The following is a 19,785-nucleotide window of genomic DNA, read 5'->3' as shown; positions in this document are numbered from 1 at the left end:
GCAAAGTTCCCTTCCTCCAGCATCTCACAGTGACAGTAGAGAAAGTCAAGGACAGACAAATTGGTGTGGGAATGGGATGAGAAATTTAAATTGCCAATTTAAGAGACTGCAGATGCTGGAATCTTGATTTTTTAAAACATGTTGCTGGGAGAGGTGCTGGTAAGTAAAACTCTGAACAAGGGGCGTACTCTAATGGTCATCTGTCCCTCTTGACCTGCTGAGTTCCTCCAGCAGTTTCACAAGTTATAGTAGATTTAAGTCATTCGGCCCATCAAGTCTACTCCGCCATTCAATATTGTCTGATCTCTGCCTCCTATTTTCCTGCTTTCTCTCCGTAACCATTGACACTCATTATAATCAAGAATCTGTCCATCTCTGCCTTAAAAACATCCCCTGACTTGGCCTCCTCAGCCCTCTGTTGCAATGAAGTCCACAGACTGACTATCCTCATTTACAATGGCTGGCACCCAGGATACTCAGATCTTTTCCCAGGGTAGAGGAGTCTAAAATTAGAGGGCATGGGCTTAAGGTGAGAGACTAAAGATTTTAAAAGGATCTGAAGGGCAACTTTCTCACCATGGGTGGTGGATATAGGGCACAACATGCCATTGGCAGTGGCAGCAGTGACTAGACGCTAGCAAGTGGGACTAGGACAATGGCCAGCATGGACACGTCGGGCCGAATAACTAGTGCATGTTGAATGAACCAGCCGTTACCCCCCACGTGACCCAAGTCCCCTCCCACGCGCACCGGCCGTTACCCCTCCCACGCGCACCGGCCGTTACCCCCCACGTGATGTCGGCCCCGCCCACGCGCACCGGCCGTTACCCCCCACGTGACCCCAGTCCCCTCCCACGCGCACCGGCCGTTACCCCCACGTGACGTCGGCCCCTCCCACGCGCACCGGCCGTTACTCCCCACGTGACGCACCGCCCGTTCCCCCCACGTGACGTGGGCCCCTCCCACGCGCACCGGCCGTTACCCCCCACGTGACCCCAGTCCCCTCCCACGCGCACCGGCCGTTACCCCCCCACGTGACGTGGGCCCCTCCCACGCGCACCGGCCGTTACCCCCCACGTGACGTCGGCCCCTCCCACGCGCACCGGCCGTTACCCCCCACGTGATGTCGACCCCTCCCACGCGCACCGGCCGTTACCCCCCACGTGACGTCGGCCCCTCCCACGCGCACCGGCCGTTACCCCCCACGTGACCCCGGCCCGGCCGTTGGCCCCCACGTGACCCCGCCTCTCCCGCGCGTCATGCGTGCTGTTCAACATTATACGGCGCTCATTGGTCGGTTGAACTGTCCATAACCAGTGTGGGCCACTTGAGCCAATAGCGCGCGGCGGGGGCGGGTCCTTGAGGCGGGGGCGAATGACGTGGGGTGGAGGCGGGGCCTTGAGACGGGTGACGTGGGTGCGGCGGGTGACGTGGGTGCGGCGGGTGACGTGGGTGCGGTGGGTGTGGGCGCGGGTCCTTGAGGCGATTGCCGGATTACAGGTGGTGAGAGTTGTGTACATCATGGCATGAATGATGCGGATAACCTAGTAATTGTACATTTTGGAAAGGTTCACATTGAAGCTTCCTAACACATCAGGGTATTCTGTGCCTTAGTTACCAAATATTTAAAACATAGAAACATAGAAATTAGGTGCAGGAGTAGGCCATTCGGCCCTTCGAGCCTGCACCGCCATTCAATATGATCATGGCTGATCATCCAACTCAGTATCCCGTACCTGCCTTCTCTCCATACCCCCTGATCCCCTTAGCCACAAGGGCCACATCTAACTCCCTCTTAAATATAGCCAATGAACAGGTGGCCTCAACTACCCTCTGTGGCAGAGAGTTCCAGAGATTCACCACTCTCTGCGTGAAAAAAGTTCTTCTCATCTCGGTTTTAAAGGATTTCCCCTTTATCCTTAAGCTGTGACCCTTTGTCCTGGACTTCCCTAACATCGGGAACAATCTTCCTGCATCTAGCCTGTCCAACCCCTTAAGAATTTTGTAAGTTTCTATAAGATCCCCTCTCAATCTTCTAAATTCTAGAGAGTATAAACCAAGTCTATCCAGTCTTTCTTCATAAGACAGTCCTGACATCCCAGGAATCAGTCTGGTGAACCGTCTCTGCACTCCCTCTGACACCAACTTGTCTTTGGGACTTAGTGTTTCAGAACATCATTGTTGGCCTGGTGTTGAAATCTTTGTATATGGTTCAATGGTACTTTAGGTCATAATGTCATGTGATAGGAGCAGAATTAGACCATTCGGCCCATCAAGACTACTCAGCCATTCAATCATGGCTGATCTATCTCTCCTTCCTAACTCCATTCGCTTGCCTTCTCCCCATAACCCTGACACCCGTACTAATCAAGAATCTTAACTATCCCGGCCTTAAAAATATCCATTAACTTGGCCTCCACAGCCTTCTGTGGCAGAATTCCACAGATTCACCACCATCTGACTAAATAAATTCCTCCTCCTTCCCAAAGGAACGTCCTTTAATTTTGAGGCTGTGACCTCTAGTTCCAGACTATCCCACATAACAAACTAACAGGCCCAAATATCCATTTAAAGGCACTGAGCAATTGCCACTTGCCTATTCTACTGCTCATCAACCCAATCATCTCTATAATATTTTCCAGTCCCATATCATTCATAGACACTGTGTGCTGGCGTAACTCCTAGTCAGGCAGCATCTCTGGAGAAAAAGGATGGGTTACGTTTTGGATCCTCTGAAGATTTAGCTCTTAGGGCTAAAGGAATCAAGTGATATGGGGAAAAAGCAGGAACAGGGTACTGATTTTGGATGATCAGCCATGATTATATTGAAATGCGGTGCTGACTCGAAGGGCCAAATGGCCTACTCCTGCACCTATTTTCTATGTTTCTAACCTTTTGAAGAAAGGTTGCGACCTGAAACATCATCCATCCTTTTTCTCCAGAGATGATTATAACTAGACACTTTTCAGCAGAAAACACCAGATTGGGATTTATTGTGAATGCAGACTAAATTTTACTCTTCCCTAATTAGGAACTTTGAGGTAATGGGCTGCTATTGCTGCCCAACGTACTTGGCTCACTCAGCACGAGTAATTGAAGATGGAACTTTTATGCCCTCTGTGACTTGGTTCCTCATTTGATATCTCGTTTACCCACAAGAAACGCATCAGATATCAATGTGATGTAAATAGCTCCCTATTTTGACAGGACAGAATACTCGTTGGTTCATTGGGTGAAGATCAGTTTTTAGTTTGTTAAGCCTGATGTCACTTTTGTGTTGTGTTTATAGTTTGGCTTTAGCTAATAAAATGTTTTATTAGGTTTCCACAGAGCTATTCTTTGATTTGATATTGCCTTACAGGAATGTTCAGGATATTTTTGAACCTCCAGTTGTTAATTTGACCAGTTCAGTGTTGATGGAGGTTCAGAAAGGAGATGAATATTACCATTTTAAAAGACATAACATAAAGATTGTATGAAAAGCAATAAATGGGTTATTTCAATATGAAATAATCTGTATTCGCCCGAGTTGTGCCATGTACATTTTTAAATGGTTCATAGAGTTACGTTCAGCTTGCCAAAATGCCTATCTTTACTAATCTCACATGCATTTAGTTCTAAATCTCTCTCTCCCTCATTTAAGTAGCAGTCCAGATGCCTCTTAAATGTTGTTACTATTCCTGCATGCACCACCTCCTCTGGCAACTCATTCCATTCACCACTGACTCATTGTGTGAAAAATCTAGCCCCTGGGATCATCTTTAAAACTCCTCCCTCTCACCTTGAACCTTGGCCCTCTAATTTTTGATAGTCCTACCACAGGAAACAGACGCTGGATATCTACCCTATCTATGCCACCCATCATTTTATATACCTCTACCATGTTACCCCTTGACCACCCTCGCTCTAGAACAAGCAGAGCCAGCCCATTCAGATCAGAAACAAATGAGAATTTTGAAGTGACAGAAACAGTAGGTAGTTACTTGAATTAGCACATAATAAACCATTTTATTCATTTTTGAAAAGGTCCTTAAAATATCAGGAACAATCTGGTCAAAAGTAGAATATTTAAGATGTGGTTGGATGTGAGTTGGATGTGGTTGAATACTGAGTTGGATGATCAGCCATGATCATATTGAATGGCGGTGCAGGCTAGAAGGGCCAAATGGCCTACTCCTGCACCTATTTTCTATGTTTCTATGTTTGCTTATAATTCTTGGGGAGCATGAGATATGAACTCTACCTTATTTTTACATCATATCTGACAGTTGATCAGATGGACTTTGGACAAATACAAAGTATTGTTCCGAGGGAATCTGCATTCTGGATTAAAATTGATGCTTGTCCTTTATCAGAAGTGGAAATAAAATGTTCTTGAACATTTCAAGTTAACCATTCAAGTTCAAGAAAAAAATTAACACCTGTTGTGCAGCTGCGAAGGTTTTTTTCTCTGAACAGATATCATCGACCACAAGGGTCTAGAAATTGAGAGAAAGAAGTTAAAGATAGGTAAAAGTTATTTTCAGTAAAGTATCTTCAGAATCAGTTATTGAGCAACTTCAGGCAGCATCAGACAGAACATTGAATGTTAACTGCACTTGTTTGAAAAGGGACCGAAATATGAATCTTATCAGTAAACCAACAAAATGTGTTCTCCCCATTTCTTCTTTTGGCGTCTCTGATACTATACAAGGATAAAAAAATATGCGATAACTGAGCCACAAGCTCATGTTCTGTTTTTACAGTGTTTATTTAAAGAATATTATATTGACCCTTCCAAATCTAGAATGGCATAAATAAGCTAAAAATCTTTTGTAGTGTACATACAGGACCAGTTAGTCTTAACATGGGTAAATAGAAAGGAGACTTGAAGATTAATTTTTACCTTGTCTGTGAAACAGAATGTCCTCAAAAACAATGGCACATGAACAAAGAGTAGGCACAAAGAAGAATGCTGCACAAGGCAAACACTGTGGCCTACGGTGTCTATGCTGACCATAATATTACTCCTTTTCTTGTTTGTTTATGTTCCTGAGTAAATGCCTCTTAAACATTGCAATTGTAATCTGCTTTCACCACCTTCCCTGGCAGTTCACTACTACTTAGCCCTGGAAGCCCGCTCTGCCATTCCACAATGGCTGATCTATCTCAAATACCTTATTCCTGTCCTATCTGATTCCTTAATTTATTTAATATCATAATCCATAAATTTATGTATTGAAACCAAACAATGATCAAACCACAGGTAGAACCAAAATGCTGGAGTAACTCAGCGGGACATTTTTCTAAATTCTGGAGATTACAAGCCTAGTCAATTTAATTTCTCTGCCCAGGAACTAGTTTGTTGAATCTTTGCTGCACTCTTCGTGGAAAAGGGAGCAAAACTGTGTACACTTCACCAGATGTGGTCTTCCTGAGATTCCTTCACACCAATCGTCTTGCACTAAATTCAAGCAGATACTTCCTAATTGCCTGCTGAAGCTCCAAATTAGAATTCAGCAACTTGAGTATAAGTACACCCAGATCTCTTTATATATTTTACCTTCTCTCACTATTAAAAAAAAAAAAGAAAATTAAAAAAAATTATATTTTAATTGCTTTTAGAATGAAGAAGTTAAGTCACTACTTTGGGGTGAGATTTGGGAGGATGTGGAGGCTTGAAAGTTAACTGAATTTTCTGATGACCAACAGATGACGTATGATTCTTTATGTTCAGTAGAAGGATTGCAGCCAAACAATTGCATATAGACAAGTACTCGGGAATATTTTCAGGCCATGTGGGGACAAGCAGCATACAGTCTGAAGAAGGGTCCTGACCCAAAACATCATCCATCCTTTTTCTCTGGAGTTGCTATCTGACCCACAGAGTTACTCTAGCATTTTGTGTCTATCTTTGCCATAAACCAGCAACTGCAGTTCTTTGTTTCTACATTTTAGTTTCATTGAAACCAGACTGAAAGGCAAGAGAGGTCATAAGTGATAGGAGTAGAATTAGGCCATTTGGCTCATCAAGTCTACTCCACCATGCAATCATGGCTGATCTATCTCTCCCTCCTAACCCCATTCCTCTGCCTTCTCCCCATAACCACTGAGAGATAAAGTAACAGATGAATGACCATTCAAGGTAAAATAAAAATGACCAAAGGTCAGTCTGTAGGAGGTGTGAATGTATGATGGAAAAATATGGCATTAGGTAGCAAAGGTCATTCTGGAGGAGGTGTGAATGCAAGATGTAAAATGGTTGTGATAAGTCTGTAGTCTTAGAAATACTGCAAAAGTGTGGAATTACAAAAGGAATGTGGAGTACATGCTGGAAATTTGAAATATAAATTAAATTAGAAATATTGATTATGTGAAATTGTTGAACTCATTGTTATCCAGATGTGATGTGCCTAGTAAGAAGGTGAAGTGCGACTTCTCATACTTGCATCAAGCTGCACACTGTAGGTGGCTGCGTAGGAGTGAGCAGCAAATACAGAATAGTAAATAAAAATAATTTGGTGACTCATATGGAAAGTGTATTTAGAGCCCAGGATGGTAGCTGGGAGGCAATAAAAGGTACAATGAACTGCAGATGCTGGTTTACAAAATAAGATACAAAGTGCTAGAGTAACTTACCGGGTCAGACAGCATCTCTGGAAGCCTTGTTGTTTCGGGTGGGGACTGTGTCTGAAGAAGGGTCCCGACCCAAAACGTCACCCGTCCACATGTTCTCCAGAGATGCTGTCAGATCTGCTGAGGGAAGGAGGGGGCAACATTCAACATAATCAGGAATGGACAACATGATTTTATGAAAGTAAATCATTTTTGTCTAATTTTATTGGAGTGTTACAAAAAAAAGCAACATGCAGTTTATAAAAAGGAACTGTCAGAGGTATTGTACAGATTTCTAGAAGGCATTTCTAAAGGAAGGGCGTCGAAGGTTACGGAGAGAAGGCAGGAGATGGGGTTAAGAGGGAAAAATAGATCAGTCATGATTGAATAACAGTGTAGACTCTGGGCTGAATGGCCTGATTCTTCTACAATGACATGGTATAAGATGCCACAGAATAGATTATTGGAAAAAATGACAGCTCATGATGCAAGAAACATTGATGCGGATAGGACATTGGCTAGCTACAGAAAACAGAATAGGTACAAACGGGTCTTTTTCTGCTTGACAAGATGAAATAGTTGCCGTGCCACAGGGATTGTTTCGAGATTGGTGATTTTTTACAATATATATAAAAGACTTGCCTAAAGGCATTGAAGGTATGATTGCCAAATATGCCGATGACACAAAGATTACTAGCAAAGTTAGGTGTGAAGAGGACATAGAAAAATAGAAACATAGAAATTAGGTGCAGGAGTAGGCCATTCGGCCCTTCGAGCCTGCACCGCCATTCAATATGATCATGGCTGATCATCCAACTCAGTATCCCGTACCTGCCTTCTCTCCATACCCCCTGATCCCCTTAGCCACAAGGGCCACATCTAACTCCCTCTTAAATATAGCCAATGAAGTGGCCTCAACTACCCTCTGTGGCAGAGAGTTCCAGAGATTCACTGTGTGAAAAAAGTTCTTCTCATCTCGGTTTTAAAGGATTTCCCCTTTATCCTTAAGCTGTGACCCCTTGTCCTGGACTTCCCTAACATCGGGAACAATCTTCCTGCATCTAGCCTGTCCAACCCCTTAAGAATTTTGTAAGTTTCTATAAGATCCCCTCTCAATCTTCTAAATTCTAGAGAGTATAAACCAAGTCTATCCAGTCTTTCTTCATAAGACAGTCCTGACATCCCAGGAATCAGTCTGGTGAACCGTCTCTGCACTCCCTCTATGGCAATAATGTCCTTCCTCAGATTTGGAGACCAAAACTGTACGCAATACTCCAGGTGTGGTCTCACCAAGACCCTGACAAAAGAAGTCTACAAAGAAAATGACTGTGAGCAAAGGTCTGGAAAATGCAATATAGTGTGTGGGAAAATATGAAATTGTACAACTGGCAGGAAAGATAACATGGAGCATGTTTCGGGAGATAAAGGATCTTTATGACCAAGTGCATAATTTATAAAAGGTTATTGTACAGGTGCGGCAGGTAATTAAGTTAACAATGTTGTCATCGATGCAATGAGATGAAAAGCAGGTGATTACAGTTACGTACAGGTGCTCCCCAGGATACGAATGCCGGATTTATTGCAGCCCGTACATACGGATTAATGTTTGGAAGGCCGGCAGGGTGGATTTGCTGGCAGCTGCAGGCACCATAGATACATAGACAATAGGTGCAGGAGTAGGCCATTCAGCCCTTCAAACCAGCACCACCATTCAATGTGATCATGGCTGATCATTCACAATCAGTACCCCGTTCTTGCCTTCTCCCCATGCCCCTTGATTCCCATAGCCCTAAGAGCTCCACCAAACTCTCTTTTGAATGCATCCAGTGAATTGGCCTCCACTGCCTTCTGAGGCATGATTCCACAAATTCCACAAATTCACAACTCTCTGTGTGAAAATGTATTTCTTAATTTCAGTTCTACATGTCCTTATTCTTAAACTGTGGCCCCTGGTTCTGGACTCCCCCAACATCGGGAACATGTTTCCTGCAGCTAGCGTGTCCAAACCCTTAATAATATTATATGTTTCTATAAGATATCCTCTCATCCTTCTCGACCTCAAAGGGTAGCAGAAGCAGAATCTTTACTTTTTTTTAGGCAAAGGTGTCTATGTATTTCATAGGCAAGGGAGTGAAGAGTTACTGGGAATTGGCAGAAATGTGCCGTATAGATTATAATCAGATGGCTCACGATCTTAACAAATATCAGATCAGGTTTGAGGGTCATGTGGCTAATCTTGCTCCCAGTGTGTATCCCTGTATTGAAAAACAAAGTGTTGGAGGAACTCAGCAGGCCAGGTAGCATCTGTGCTGGGTCTGAAGAAGGGTCCCAGCCTGAAACATAGGCTGACAATTTCCCTCCAGATACCAGAACCTGCAGTCTCCAGTGTCTCTTAGTGCTCCAAGAAATTATGACAAAGCATTTCAAGACTAAATATTTCTGTCTTGCAGGCAATGAATATGAGCAGATAATATTTCAATTGGTTTAGATAAGCAATACTGGAGGCCAGAGGTTGTCTCCTAAACTTGAGGTGATTTAGGTACGAAAGTAACAGGAAAATATTGGGAGTAGATGATTGTTGATGGTAAAGAGTGACAAATATTGTCTTCTAAATGACCATTAACAGTTTTCACTTTGCAAATGCTTATGTTGGATGATGCAAGACGATTGTTGAGTTATCTCTGAGAAACTATATTAAAAATGATTTTTCTTCTCTCCTCCCCCTTTCATATTGTAAAATCAGACAGTGCAACTTTTCATTTCCTCATTGGTGCAGCACAAGGAAACTCAGCATCGTTCCACGTAAGCATTGGAAGTTGTTATCAGCCTTCGATTTTGAATTACACTGATTGAATATATCGCCAACCATTAACACTTTGGCTATCATGAAGCTTCTTGTTCTGACAATTCTACTTTTATGCGTGCATAACATTGTCATCGGAGTCAGTCAAAAGATTACCAAGAAATTGTCTATTACACAAAATACGGGAAAATTTCAAAGCTCGGGGACTTTTGAGATGAAAGCGCCAGATCTAAATGATGAAGAGTTTCATTCCAGCCATATGCCTGATCATTTGAAATGTGATTCCTGCAGAGCTATTTCTTACCAGGTAGGCTACGTACTGTGCTGTGCTACCAGTGCTATGTTTTGGCACTGTTCGTGTTGAGATGCAGTGATCTTTATCTGCACTGATCTGTCATTATTTCTGTCTTTACTTATCATTTCCTTTATATTTTGCAACCAGGTTTATTAATCTAATAATTCAAATTTGAACATTTATTCAATTAACAAATGACTAATTCGTTGACATGAGTCATTTCAATACCAAAGGGAAAATTAATAAGTTGATAACCAAAAATCTCCACTGGACCCTCTCCAATGCCAGCACATCCTTCCTCAGACATGTGGCTCAAAACTGCTCACAATATTCTAAATGTGGCCTCACCAGCACCTGATAAAGTCTCAGCATTACATCCATGCTTTTATAATTTCTAGTCCCTTTGAAATGAATGCTAACATTGCATTTGCCTTCCTTAGACTAAACCTGCAAATGAACCTTTAGCGAATCCTGCATCATCACTCCCAAGGCTCTGATTTCTGAATCCGCTCCCCATTTAGAAAATAGTCTGCGCCTCTATTCCTTCCAGCAAATTGCATGACCATGCACTTTGCTACCCTGTATTCCATTTGCTACTTATTTGCCCACTCTCCCAACCTGTCCAGGTCCTTCTGCAACCTCCCTCCTTCCTCCACACTACCTGATGGCCTACAATAGAAACTGCAGCCAAATTTGAATTGGGAAAAAAAAGAGTAAATTTAGAATGAATGCATTTAATAAGGACTAAGATATTTCATTGATTGTGTGCCATTGTGCTATCGGATAGATACATTTTGATTGCTAGCTATCGATGATTAGATTTTTACTTCCAAACTGAGAAGCACTACCTTTTTGTTAAAGACAGACTAAACAAACTAGTGAAGTAAGTCCTTTACAGGCTGGCATATGTTTCAGTGGACAAAACATTAGAGATAATGAAAGTATAGCAAAACAATGAAGTCCTTAAGATTTTATTTTGCTGGGAATTGAACTGTCTGATTATTGAGGATATCTAATCTCAACTTGTTCAAAATAGAGAATATTATTATGGGAGTTTGGAAATGGGTGAAACAAAGAAATATGTATGCCAAGTGAAAACGTTTTGGGTGAGGAATAAATATTAATGTTCCTGTTGACCATATCTAGAAGGAAACTGAATTATAATAATGAATAAAAAGTGGTTTTACTTCTTTGAAACTTATTGATGTTTTGCCAAATTTCTCTTCCATTATTGTTCAACTTGATGTGGAAAAGATGCAAGAATATCTTTCCAAAAGGGAATCACAGATCTCCGCAGTGAAAGAGGGCAAAGCAATGCTGATTGAATCTGAGTACACTGATGCTTTGGAGAAGTGCTGTGCTCAGAGTTGGGAAAGGTGAGTGTGCTGCGAGTTTGTCTTTGATGTAAAATGAAACATTTAGTTTTGTTTGTCATGGACACTGATATAGATAAGTAAGTAAGTGTTCAAAAAAACACTGACATGTGATTATGCGTAATAGCTTGGCATTGATGAAAAATTAACTTATTTGTTATGTGTACAGTTTTTAGACATCAATAATCAGAATTGGGAAAGTACTAAATTGGAGTAAGGCAAACTACAACTTTATCAGGAGGAGCTCGGGAGGATATACTAGGAGCAATTACAATTGGATAATCTGACATGGGAGTTGTTTAAAGACCAGTTGATCAAAGTTCAGAACTGGCATGTTCCAGTGAGAAGGAGGGCCTTGGATTACTGAAGAGGTTGTAGATTTAGTTAAAAAGAAAAAGGAAAGCTTGCAAGGTTTAAGAAGATGGTATTGGACCGGGCGTTTAAGGAATATAAAGAAAGAAGGAAAGAACTCAAGTGGGCATTAAGAAGGGCTAAAGGGGCCCAGAAAATGACTTTGATGATTCGGATGAAATAAAATCCCAAAGCCTTTTGTACCTATATTAAAAACAAGATGGTAACCTGGGAAAAGGTAGGACCACTCAAGGATCACAAAGGGAATTTCTATTTGAAGTCTGGGATGTAGGAGAGGTATTAAATGAACACTTTGCATTTGTTATCACGAAAGAGAAGGACATTGAAGTAAATGTGGAGAACACTAATATGCAAGGGCAGTTTGAGATTAACAAGGAGGAAGTGTAGAGGCTTTTGAAGACCATTAAGGTGGATAAATCCCCTGGACCTGACGAGGCTTATCCCAGGTTATTGACAGAAGCAAAAGAGGAGATTACAGGAGCCTTGATGACGATCTTTGTATCTTCACTAGCCAGGTCCCAAAGCATAGGAGAGTAGCTAATGTTGTTCCTTTATTTAAGATGGGAAGTAGATAAAATCCAGGGAATTATCAGCTGCCATGCCTGATGTTGGTGGTAGGGAGGTTATTGGAGAGAATTCTTCAGCATAGAGTTTGGATGAGAATGGGTTAATTGGGGACATTCAGCATGGTATTGTACATAGCATGTTTTGTCTTACTAACTTGATCGAGATTGTTGAGGAGGTGAGGAATGATAGGGCAGTGGATGTTGTCAACATGGATTTTAGTAAGTCATTTGATAAAGTCCCCCCTCCCCCCCCCCCCCCCCCCCCCCCCTCCCCCCCCCCCCCCTCTCACTATGGTAGGCTGATCCAGAAGATTACGAAGCACAGGATTAACAATAACTTGCATGTTTGGATTCAGATCTGGCACAATAGAGGGTTGTGATGGATGAACAATATTCAGACTGCAGGTCTGTGACTAGTAGAGTTCTGTAGGAGTCTGTGTTGGGACCTCAACTGTTTGTGATATATATGAATGACTTGGACATATATGTGGACAAATATAAAGGGGAAATATACAATGAATGGCATGACCTTTAACAGCATTTTGGGGCCCAAGTCCATAACTTCCTGGGCAAGTAGATAGAGTGGAAAATAAATCATATGGCATGCTTCCTTTCATAGGTCAGGTCATAGTGTACAAGAGTGAGAAAGACATTATCTGACAAAACTTTCCAACAACATCACAAACCACAAACAAAAGTGAATTGCGGTTCAGATCATATATGATGAGGTTTATGATTATCATCTGATAGAGCAAAAGTATAATCGGAGCGCCAATATTTTTAACCCTTCTTTAAAATGTTAGTCTTTAACCAAAATTTTCAGTTTTATCAAGAAACAATGTTTAGTTGATTTCCATGAAATTATGTAGCATAACACAAAAAGCTGGAGTAACTCAGCGGGACAGGCAGCATCTCTGGAGAGAAGGACGGGTGACGTTTCGGGTCAGGACCCTTCTTCATCAGCATGTAATCGATTTACTAAATTCATTCAAGTTTTGCAGCAAAAAAATCTATCTCCACCTTAAATTTATCTAATGATCTAGCCTGAACCACCCTTGAAGGCAGTGGATTCTAAAAATTACCCTCTGACATGAGAAACTGTTAAGCATTACACAAAGTGCTGGAGTAACTCAGTGCGTCAGGCAGCTACTCAGAAGGATAGACACAAAGATGGATAAGCAATGTTTCATTTCCCCATCTGAAATGTTGCCTATCCATGTCCTCCTGTGATGCTTCCTGACCTGCTGAGTTATTCCAACACTTTGTGTTTTGCTCAAGACTCCAGTATCTGCAGTTTCTTGTTTCTCTAAATTTTTATTAATTTCAGTTTTAAATGAATGGCCCCTTATTTTTCAGCTTTGTCCCCTTTTTTGTAACTCTCCCAGTACTGAAAACATTTTGGCATCAAACTTGGGATCTTATGTTTGAATAAGTTAAAAACTCCAAGGAACACAGAACTAGCGCGTATATCCCCTGAAGGGACGGCCCTATCATCCCTGGTATTAGTCTGGTGAATCTCCTTTGGAACATTGTAGACCTGGGAAAATGAACCCCAAACCTTCTTCACCCTGCAGCCATCTCTCCATGACAACTATTAAATCATACGTATACACTGTTGTGTGCCATCAACTCATCTATATTGTGCTTTGATATGTTTTAATAGTTTTGACTAACTCTGAATATGCTCTGTGCTGGGTACTGTTTACATTTGCTGTCACGAGTCATTTCCCCTCACAGTCACATGCCACTGCACTCTTATTTCCTCATGATTTACCATACATCCCATTGATGGGAAAAAAGACACAAAGTTCTGGAGTAACTCAGCGGGTCAGGCAGCATCTGAGGGTGAACATGGATAAGTGACGTCGGGACCCTTCTTCAGATTGGGACCGTTCTTCAATCCCAAAAAGTCACCTTTACATGTTCTCCAGCGATGCTGCTTGACCCACAGAGGTACTCCAGCACTGGTACTCCAGCAGTTATTTCATTCTTGGAGCCTATTCTTAACATAAACCCCTGTCCACAACCCTATGGTTGACAAAAACACAGGTCTCAGTAAGATCCAGATGAAGCCTATTCCAACAAAATAGCTCTCTGAAACATAGTCTAAAGACCTGAAACTTCACCCATTCATTCTATCTAGAGATGCTGCCTGTCCCGCTGAGTTACTCGAGTATTTTGTGTCTTATCTTCAGAATAGCTCTCGTTCCCCAGTGTCGCATGAATAAGGACCCATTTCTACCCCACCACACCTTTACCTTTCTAATCCTGTTTCACATTCACCAATTTGCATGTGGCTCAAGTAACAATTTGGAGATGACCAACTTTATTGTATGTTGTGTACTGTGGTGTGTAGTTTAATAAATTATGATCACACCCTGGTAAACATACCAGAGTTTCAACGTATCCAAAGGCTTCTATTGCATAATCACGTTTTTACAATAATGAGGATTTGCTGTTATTTGACCGTAAAGCCCTATAGATCAGTGATATTTTTGGCTTTATTTGATATGCCATACAGGCATGGTGTAATAGACGTGGATAGTGTTAAACGCCTGTCGGGTCCAGGACTGGAAACAGAAGACTTTACAGGAGTGAAAATGTTGAGTGGACCATGGCCTGGAAGGTAACTAAAAACACCAGAATCTGTACAACTCCTCCCCCTTCTGTCGTGGGGACTCCCCTCTCTCCCCCCTAAATCTTTGCACATTCCCAATCCTTTCCACTCATCACTTTAATTTCATGTATCTTGTGTTTTATGACTTGGCAGATCAATTTCCCGCCTGGGATAAATAAAGTTATTTCGTATCGTATCGTTTCATTATTTCTGATGTCCACTAAGTTGTGAGAACTTTAACATCCCCTTCTGTATGTTCATTGTAGTTGATTGTGGAAGGGGAAGGCCTTCTGGTTTGGTTGGCCCACACTTATGGATTATTTCTACACAGTAAATGTATTGCTTATACAGAGTGTGTGTTCAAATGCCACTTTAGAGGAACAACAATCCAGTTTAAAGTTGTCTTTTAAATGCAAATCATTTTAAATGCACAAAACTATAATAATTTAAAGATATTTTTAAGCTCTTCATTGATTTCATTATAAAATCTCACACTGAAAATGGCTTAGGTGTAATTTTGGGTAAGAGGAAGCAGAAATTGCTTTTGTACTTCTCACTTCAGTGCTTCCACGCAGATTAACATTTATGTGTCATTGTTACAGATTGTTCAAAATGTGCCAGGCTTACCTGGGAGAGTTCACAGAAGATGACATTTACAAGGAGTACAGAAATAATCGGGATTACTTGGAAGATTTTCTCTGCTATGGTGAAAATGGAGCTTGCACCAAGCACACAGGTTTTAAGGATGAAATGTAAACTTTGAGCACAATAGTAAGCATATTGGGTGTGGGGTGCAAGTGGAGAATTGGGAAAAGGTGACGAGAGGTAGTGAAGGTGATAGAAACAGCAACATGCAAGGTTTCCATTTATTAAAATGGTGAAACTGAAAATGAGGAATCAGGCACAATTCACACCAGCCCTGACATGGTTTCACGTGAAGCGTTAAGCCCCTGTCCCACTTAGGAAACCTGAACGGAAACCTCTGGAGACTTTGCGCCCCACCCAAGGTTTCCGTGCGGTTCCCGGAGGTTTTTGTCAGTCTCCCAACCTGCTTCCACTACCTGCAACCTCCGGCAACCACCTGCAACCTCCGACGACCACCTGCAACCTCCGGGAACCGCACGGAAACCTTGGGTGGGGCGCAAGTCTCCAGAGGTTTCCGTTCAGGTTTCCTAAGTGAGACAGGGGCATTACATAATCAATATATTAATCCAACTAAATCTAATTTAAATTGATGATCAGTTCTGTTTTCAAAACTTAATATTCTAAGATATTCTAGCATATAAATGTTTTGGATACAGGGAAACCAATTATATCCAAATACATACCGGCCTTATTTAAAACAAACTATTGATTGTGTTGAACAATGTGGAAAACATTAACTAGTTTCATTAAAGTTAAATTCAGAGTTATCTGTTGTAGCGTCTTCAGCATTACATTTATTTTGGGCAGAAATAACTGGAGATTAGTGTTTTATTGGATAGTGTGCCAATAGTTGATGTCAGGGCTGCAGTTTTTCTGTGTTCCAAACTTATGTAACAGAGATCAACATAAATAAACATATTTGACATAATTTCAAGCTTTGAAATTACATTGTTTTAAGGCAAAGTATTTTACCAATAATGACAACACCACGATACCGAGCTCTCTATTTCCTTCTTGTACTCATATTGTTCAAAATCCACCCACTATGGGTGGTGTCATCTGCAAACTGATGGTTAGTGTGGTCTTGTTAAAGCAGTTGATATCTCAGATTGTAGTAGGGGAAGGTTAAGGGTGTCCGCAAATACTACTTCCAGCTGATCCACACAGGTTCTGAGGACCTTGTGCCTTCCGAAGAGTCCACCAGAGATTATACTGGAAGTTGGACAATTTTATACTGGACAATTTTGACATTTATCAAGCCAATTAACCTACAAACCTGTGTGTCTTTGGAGTGTGGGAGGAAACAGAAGATCTCAGAGAAAACCCACGCAGGTCATGGGGAGAACGTGCAACACCTGTATGCATTAAATTTCATCTGCCAAATAGCGCAACACCTCCACTTCTTTTGCCTCCCTCTCGATCACATCTGAAACAATGAAAACCCAGAACATTGAGCTGCCAGTTGTATCCTTCTCACAACCATGTTTCCACAATGACCTCAACATCATTGTTCCATACACTCCTTGCATTGAAACAAACATAGGTCAGTCCATCAGCATGACCATCGTCCTTCACCCCTTCCTGCCTCTCCTTCCATTAAGTCTTACTGATCCTAACCTCCACTTTTCCAAGGGCAATTAAGGATGATAATACATTATGCCCTTGTTATGGGTGACCACATCCTGTAAAGAAAAGGGAAAAAAACACTTTAAAAAGACTAAACAGGAGGTGACCAAAGAGAAAAGACCACTGTATTTAACCATTTATGAATTTGAACAACAATGAAAGCCTAGAACATTGAGCTGCCAGTTGTATCCTTCTCACGAGCATTATTGAACAACATTTGACACTGAGCCACATAGGAGATATAAAAATAGGTGACTAAAAGATTGATAAGAGAAATATTTAATCTTAACATAGAATACAGCTGAAGAGCAGGCCCGGTCTGTGCCGAACATAATGCCAAGACCATCTCTTATCTACCTTCACATAACCCACATCCATTAATTCCCTGCACATCCATGTGCCTATCCAAAAGTCTTTTAAATGCCATAAACATATCTGCTACAGCCACCACCTCTGGCAGCACATTCCAGACTCTCACCACCCTCTATGTAAAAATAGGAAAGGTAGAAAGATTTAGGGCCTAGTAAGCTGATGCTGGAACAATTGCCCTGCGGAGTGAACAATACTGTAACGACTAAGGCAGAAATATGAAGGCTGTAAAGTTTGAAGAGGTTACAGCGATAGCGAACGGCCCGGCTATTGAGGGGAAGCAGGAACTTTTGAACAGAACCACAACTTGGTTTGAGCTACAGTTCACATGAAACAGCAACATTATATGAAAATGTGAAACTGGAATTTGGGACAAGCAGTGTTACTCTGAGTAGTACTTCAATGACTTTTAATCCTTTGTTTTTCTTGAGAAAGTACAGAATAACTACACTAGCAATCAGCTTAATTTAGCTTTGTAAAATGAACAAGTATGATCCTATTTTACACAGACCACTGGTCCCATAATCTCATGACACTGTTCAGTTAATGGATAAGGAACCAAAAATGAAACAAAACATTTTCCCCACGAATAATCCTTAACTGTTATGAAGTCAAAGCAAGACAGGAATTGAATTTATAGATATGTGTTAACACTTCTCCTTCTTTACACAAGATTGTAGAGTCACACGGTATAGCAACAGGCATCTGGCCCATCATATCTATGCCAACAAATCCTATTAATCAAATGTTTGTGTATTTGGCCTACAGTCTTCTATGTCTAGATGATTCAAGTTCATAAGTTGTGTAGAAGCGGAATTAGGCCATTCGGCCCATCCAGTCTATTCCGCCGTTCAATCATGGCTGATCTATCTCACCCTCCCAACCCCAATCTCCTGCCTTGTCCCCATAAACTCAGATCCCCCAACTAATTGAGAATCTATCAATCTCCAGCATAGAAATAACCATTGACTTGGTTTCCACAGCCGTCAGTGGCAATGAATTCCACAGATTCACCATCCTCTGGCTAAATAAATTCCTCCTTATCTCCTTGCTAAAGGTGCGTCCTTTGAGTCTGAGACTTTGTCCTCTGGTCCTTGACACTCCCACTAGTGGAAACATTCTCTCCACATCCACTCTATTCAGGCCTTTCACTATTCGGTAAGTTTTAATGAGGTGTGTCCCCCCCCCCCGATCCTTATAAGCTCCAGCGAGTACAGGCCCAGTGCCCTCAAATACTCTAGATACCTCTTAAATGTTGTCACCGACTCTGCTTCTATCCTTTGTGTGCAGTGCATTCCAGCTACACACCACTCTCTGGGAGAAAAGGTCCTCTGCAGATACCCTCAAAATTTCATACCCCTTACCCTAAACCTATTTTAGTTTTATCCCCCTTTAATATTGGCAAATGTATCTGACAAATAGCCGCATTTAATGTTAATATATTTGACTTGGGAGAAGGCAGGAGAATTGGGTTGCGAGGGAAAGAAAGATCAGCTATGAGTGAATGGTGGGACCAGACTCAATGGACTGAATGGCCTAATACTGCTCCAATGATTTATGGACTCCCAATCTCCTCCACTCGTCTCACCAGTTTCATCTCATGTAAAAAGATTTATTTATTGAAATCATATTCTATGTCGCTCTTCCAGGGAGATGCTAACTGCATTTCGTTGTCTCTGTACTGTACACTGACAATTAAAGTTGAATCTGAATCTGAATCTGAATCTCCTAACTGAAATATCCCTACACCAGGTACCATCCTGGTGATTCTCCAGGGTACATTGCCCATTGATCACCCATTCACACCAGTTCCACATTATTTAACGTTCCTACACATTAGGGTCAATTTTGTAAAATAACCTACAAACCTGCACGTGTTTGGAATGTAGGGGTAAACCAGAGCACCCAGAGAAAGTAGATGTGGTAACAAGGAGAACGCACAAGCTCCACACAGACAGCCCCAAAGATCGGGATCAAACCCAGGTCTCTGGTGCTATGAGGCAGCTGCTCGACTTTCATGCTCCACTGTGCTGACCAGTTTGAGAACCTGCCTTCTTGTTTGCGGTCTGATGCAATATTGACATGCGGGAGGAATGGGGATAGCCTGGTGCTTCCCTTCCTTCAGATAGACAATGAAAAACAAGGAATTGTAGATGGCACACAAAAATGCTGGAGAAACTCAGCGGGTGCAGCAGCATCTACGGAGCGAAGGAAATAGGCAACGTTTCGGGCCGAAACCCTGAAGGAAATAGGCAACGTTTCGGGACGAAACCCGGAAGGGTTTCGGCCCGAAACGTTGCCTATTTCCTTCGCTCCATAGATGCTGCTGCACCCGCTGAGTTTCTCCAGCATTTTTGTGTACGTTCGATTTTCCAGCATCTGCAGTTCCTTCTTAAACGAGGAATTGTAGATGCTGGTTTAAACCGAAGATAGACACAAAAAGCTGGAGTAACTCAGCAGGTCAGGCAGCATCTCTGGAGAGAAAGGACAAGTTGACTCTGGATGATATCCCTGCCACCACCATT

General features: G+C 41.9%; 2 protein-coding genes across 6 annotated transcripts in view; one reads left to right on the top strand and one right to left on the bottom strand.

The window, feature by feature from the left end:
- The window catches only part of LOC129712248 (FXYD domain-containing ion transport regulator 6-like), a 171,498-nt gene that overhangs the window by 104,414 nt on the left and 47,299 nt on the right, over positions 1-19,785 (bottom strand). The window lies entirely within an intron of this gene.
- On the top strand, positions 1,425-16,212 carry LOC129712247 (marginal zone B- and B1-cell-specific protein-like). Of its 5 annotated transcripts, none has more exons than XR_008726019.1 (6): positions 1,485-1,503; positions 9,338-9,704; positions 10,947-11,068; positions 14,525-14,629; positions 15,223-15,478; positions 15,776-16,212. XR_008726019.1 is itself a non-coding variant. In XM_055660523.1 (5 exons), exons 2-5 carry the CDS (start codon positions 9,480-9,482, stop codon positions 15,374-15,376), a joined length of 606 nt encoding a protein of 201 aa, XP_055516498.1. In that variant the 5' UTR covers positions 1,425-1,503; positions 9,338-9,479; the 3' UTR covers positions 15,377-15,763. The 5 variants fall into 5 exon arrangements, 2 of the variants coding, with proteins under 2 accessions (XP_055516498.1, XP_055516499.1); XR_008726017.1 differs by having other exon boundaries at positions 15,223-15,547; positions 15,788-16,212; XR_008726018.1 differs by having other exon boundaries at positions 15,223-15,547.

The sequence above is a fragment of the Leucoraja erinacea genome, chromosome 32, assembly GCF_028641065.1.
Source record: "Leucoraja erinacea ecotype New England chromosome 32, Leri_hhj_1, whole genome shotgun sequence".
NCBI lineage: Eukaryota > Metazoa > Chordata > Chondrichthyes > Rajiformes > Rajidae > Leucoraja > Leucoraja erinaceus.
This window is presented reverse-complemented; position numbering and strand designations above follow the sequence as displayed.

What these genes read in the sequence shown, in the direction of transcription:
- LOC129712247 (XM_055660523.1), top strand. Translation starts at nt 9,480, where the DNA reads ATGAAGCTTCTTGTTCTGACAATTCTACTTTTATGCGTGCATAACATT. An exon ending in GCAGAGCTATTTCTTACCAG is followed by an intron (nt 9,705 to 10,946) that starts GTAGGCTACGTA and finishes GATGTGGAAAAG; the next exon opens with ATGCAAGAATATCTTTCCAA. An exon ending in TGTGCTCAGAGTTGGGAAAG is followed by an intron (nt 11,069 to 14,524) that starts GTGAGTGTGCTG and finishes TATGCCATACAG; the next exon opens with GCATGGTGTAATAGACGTGG.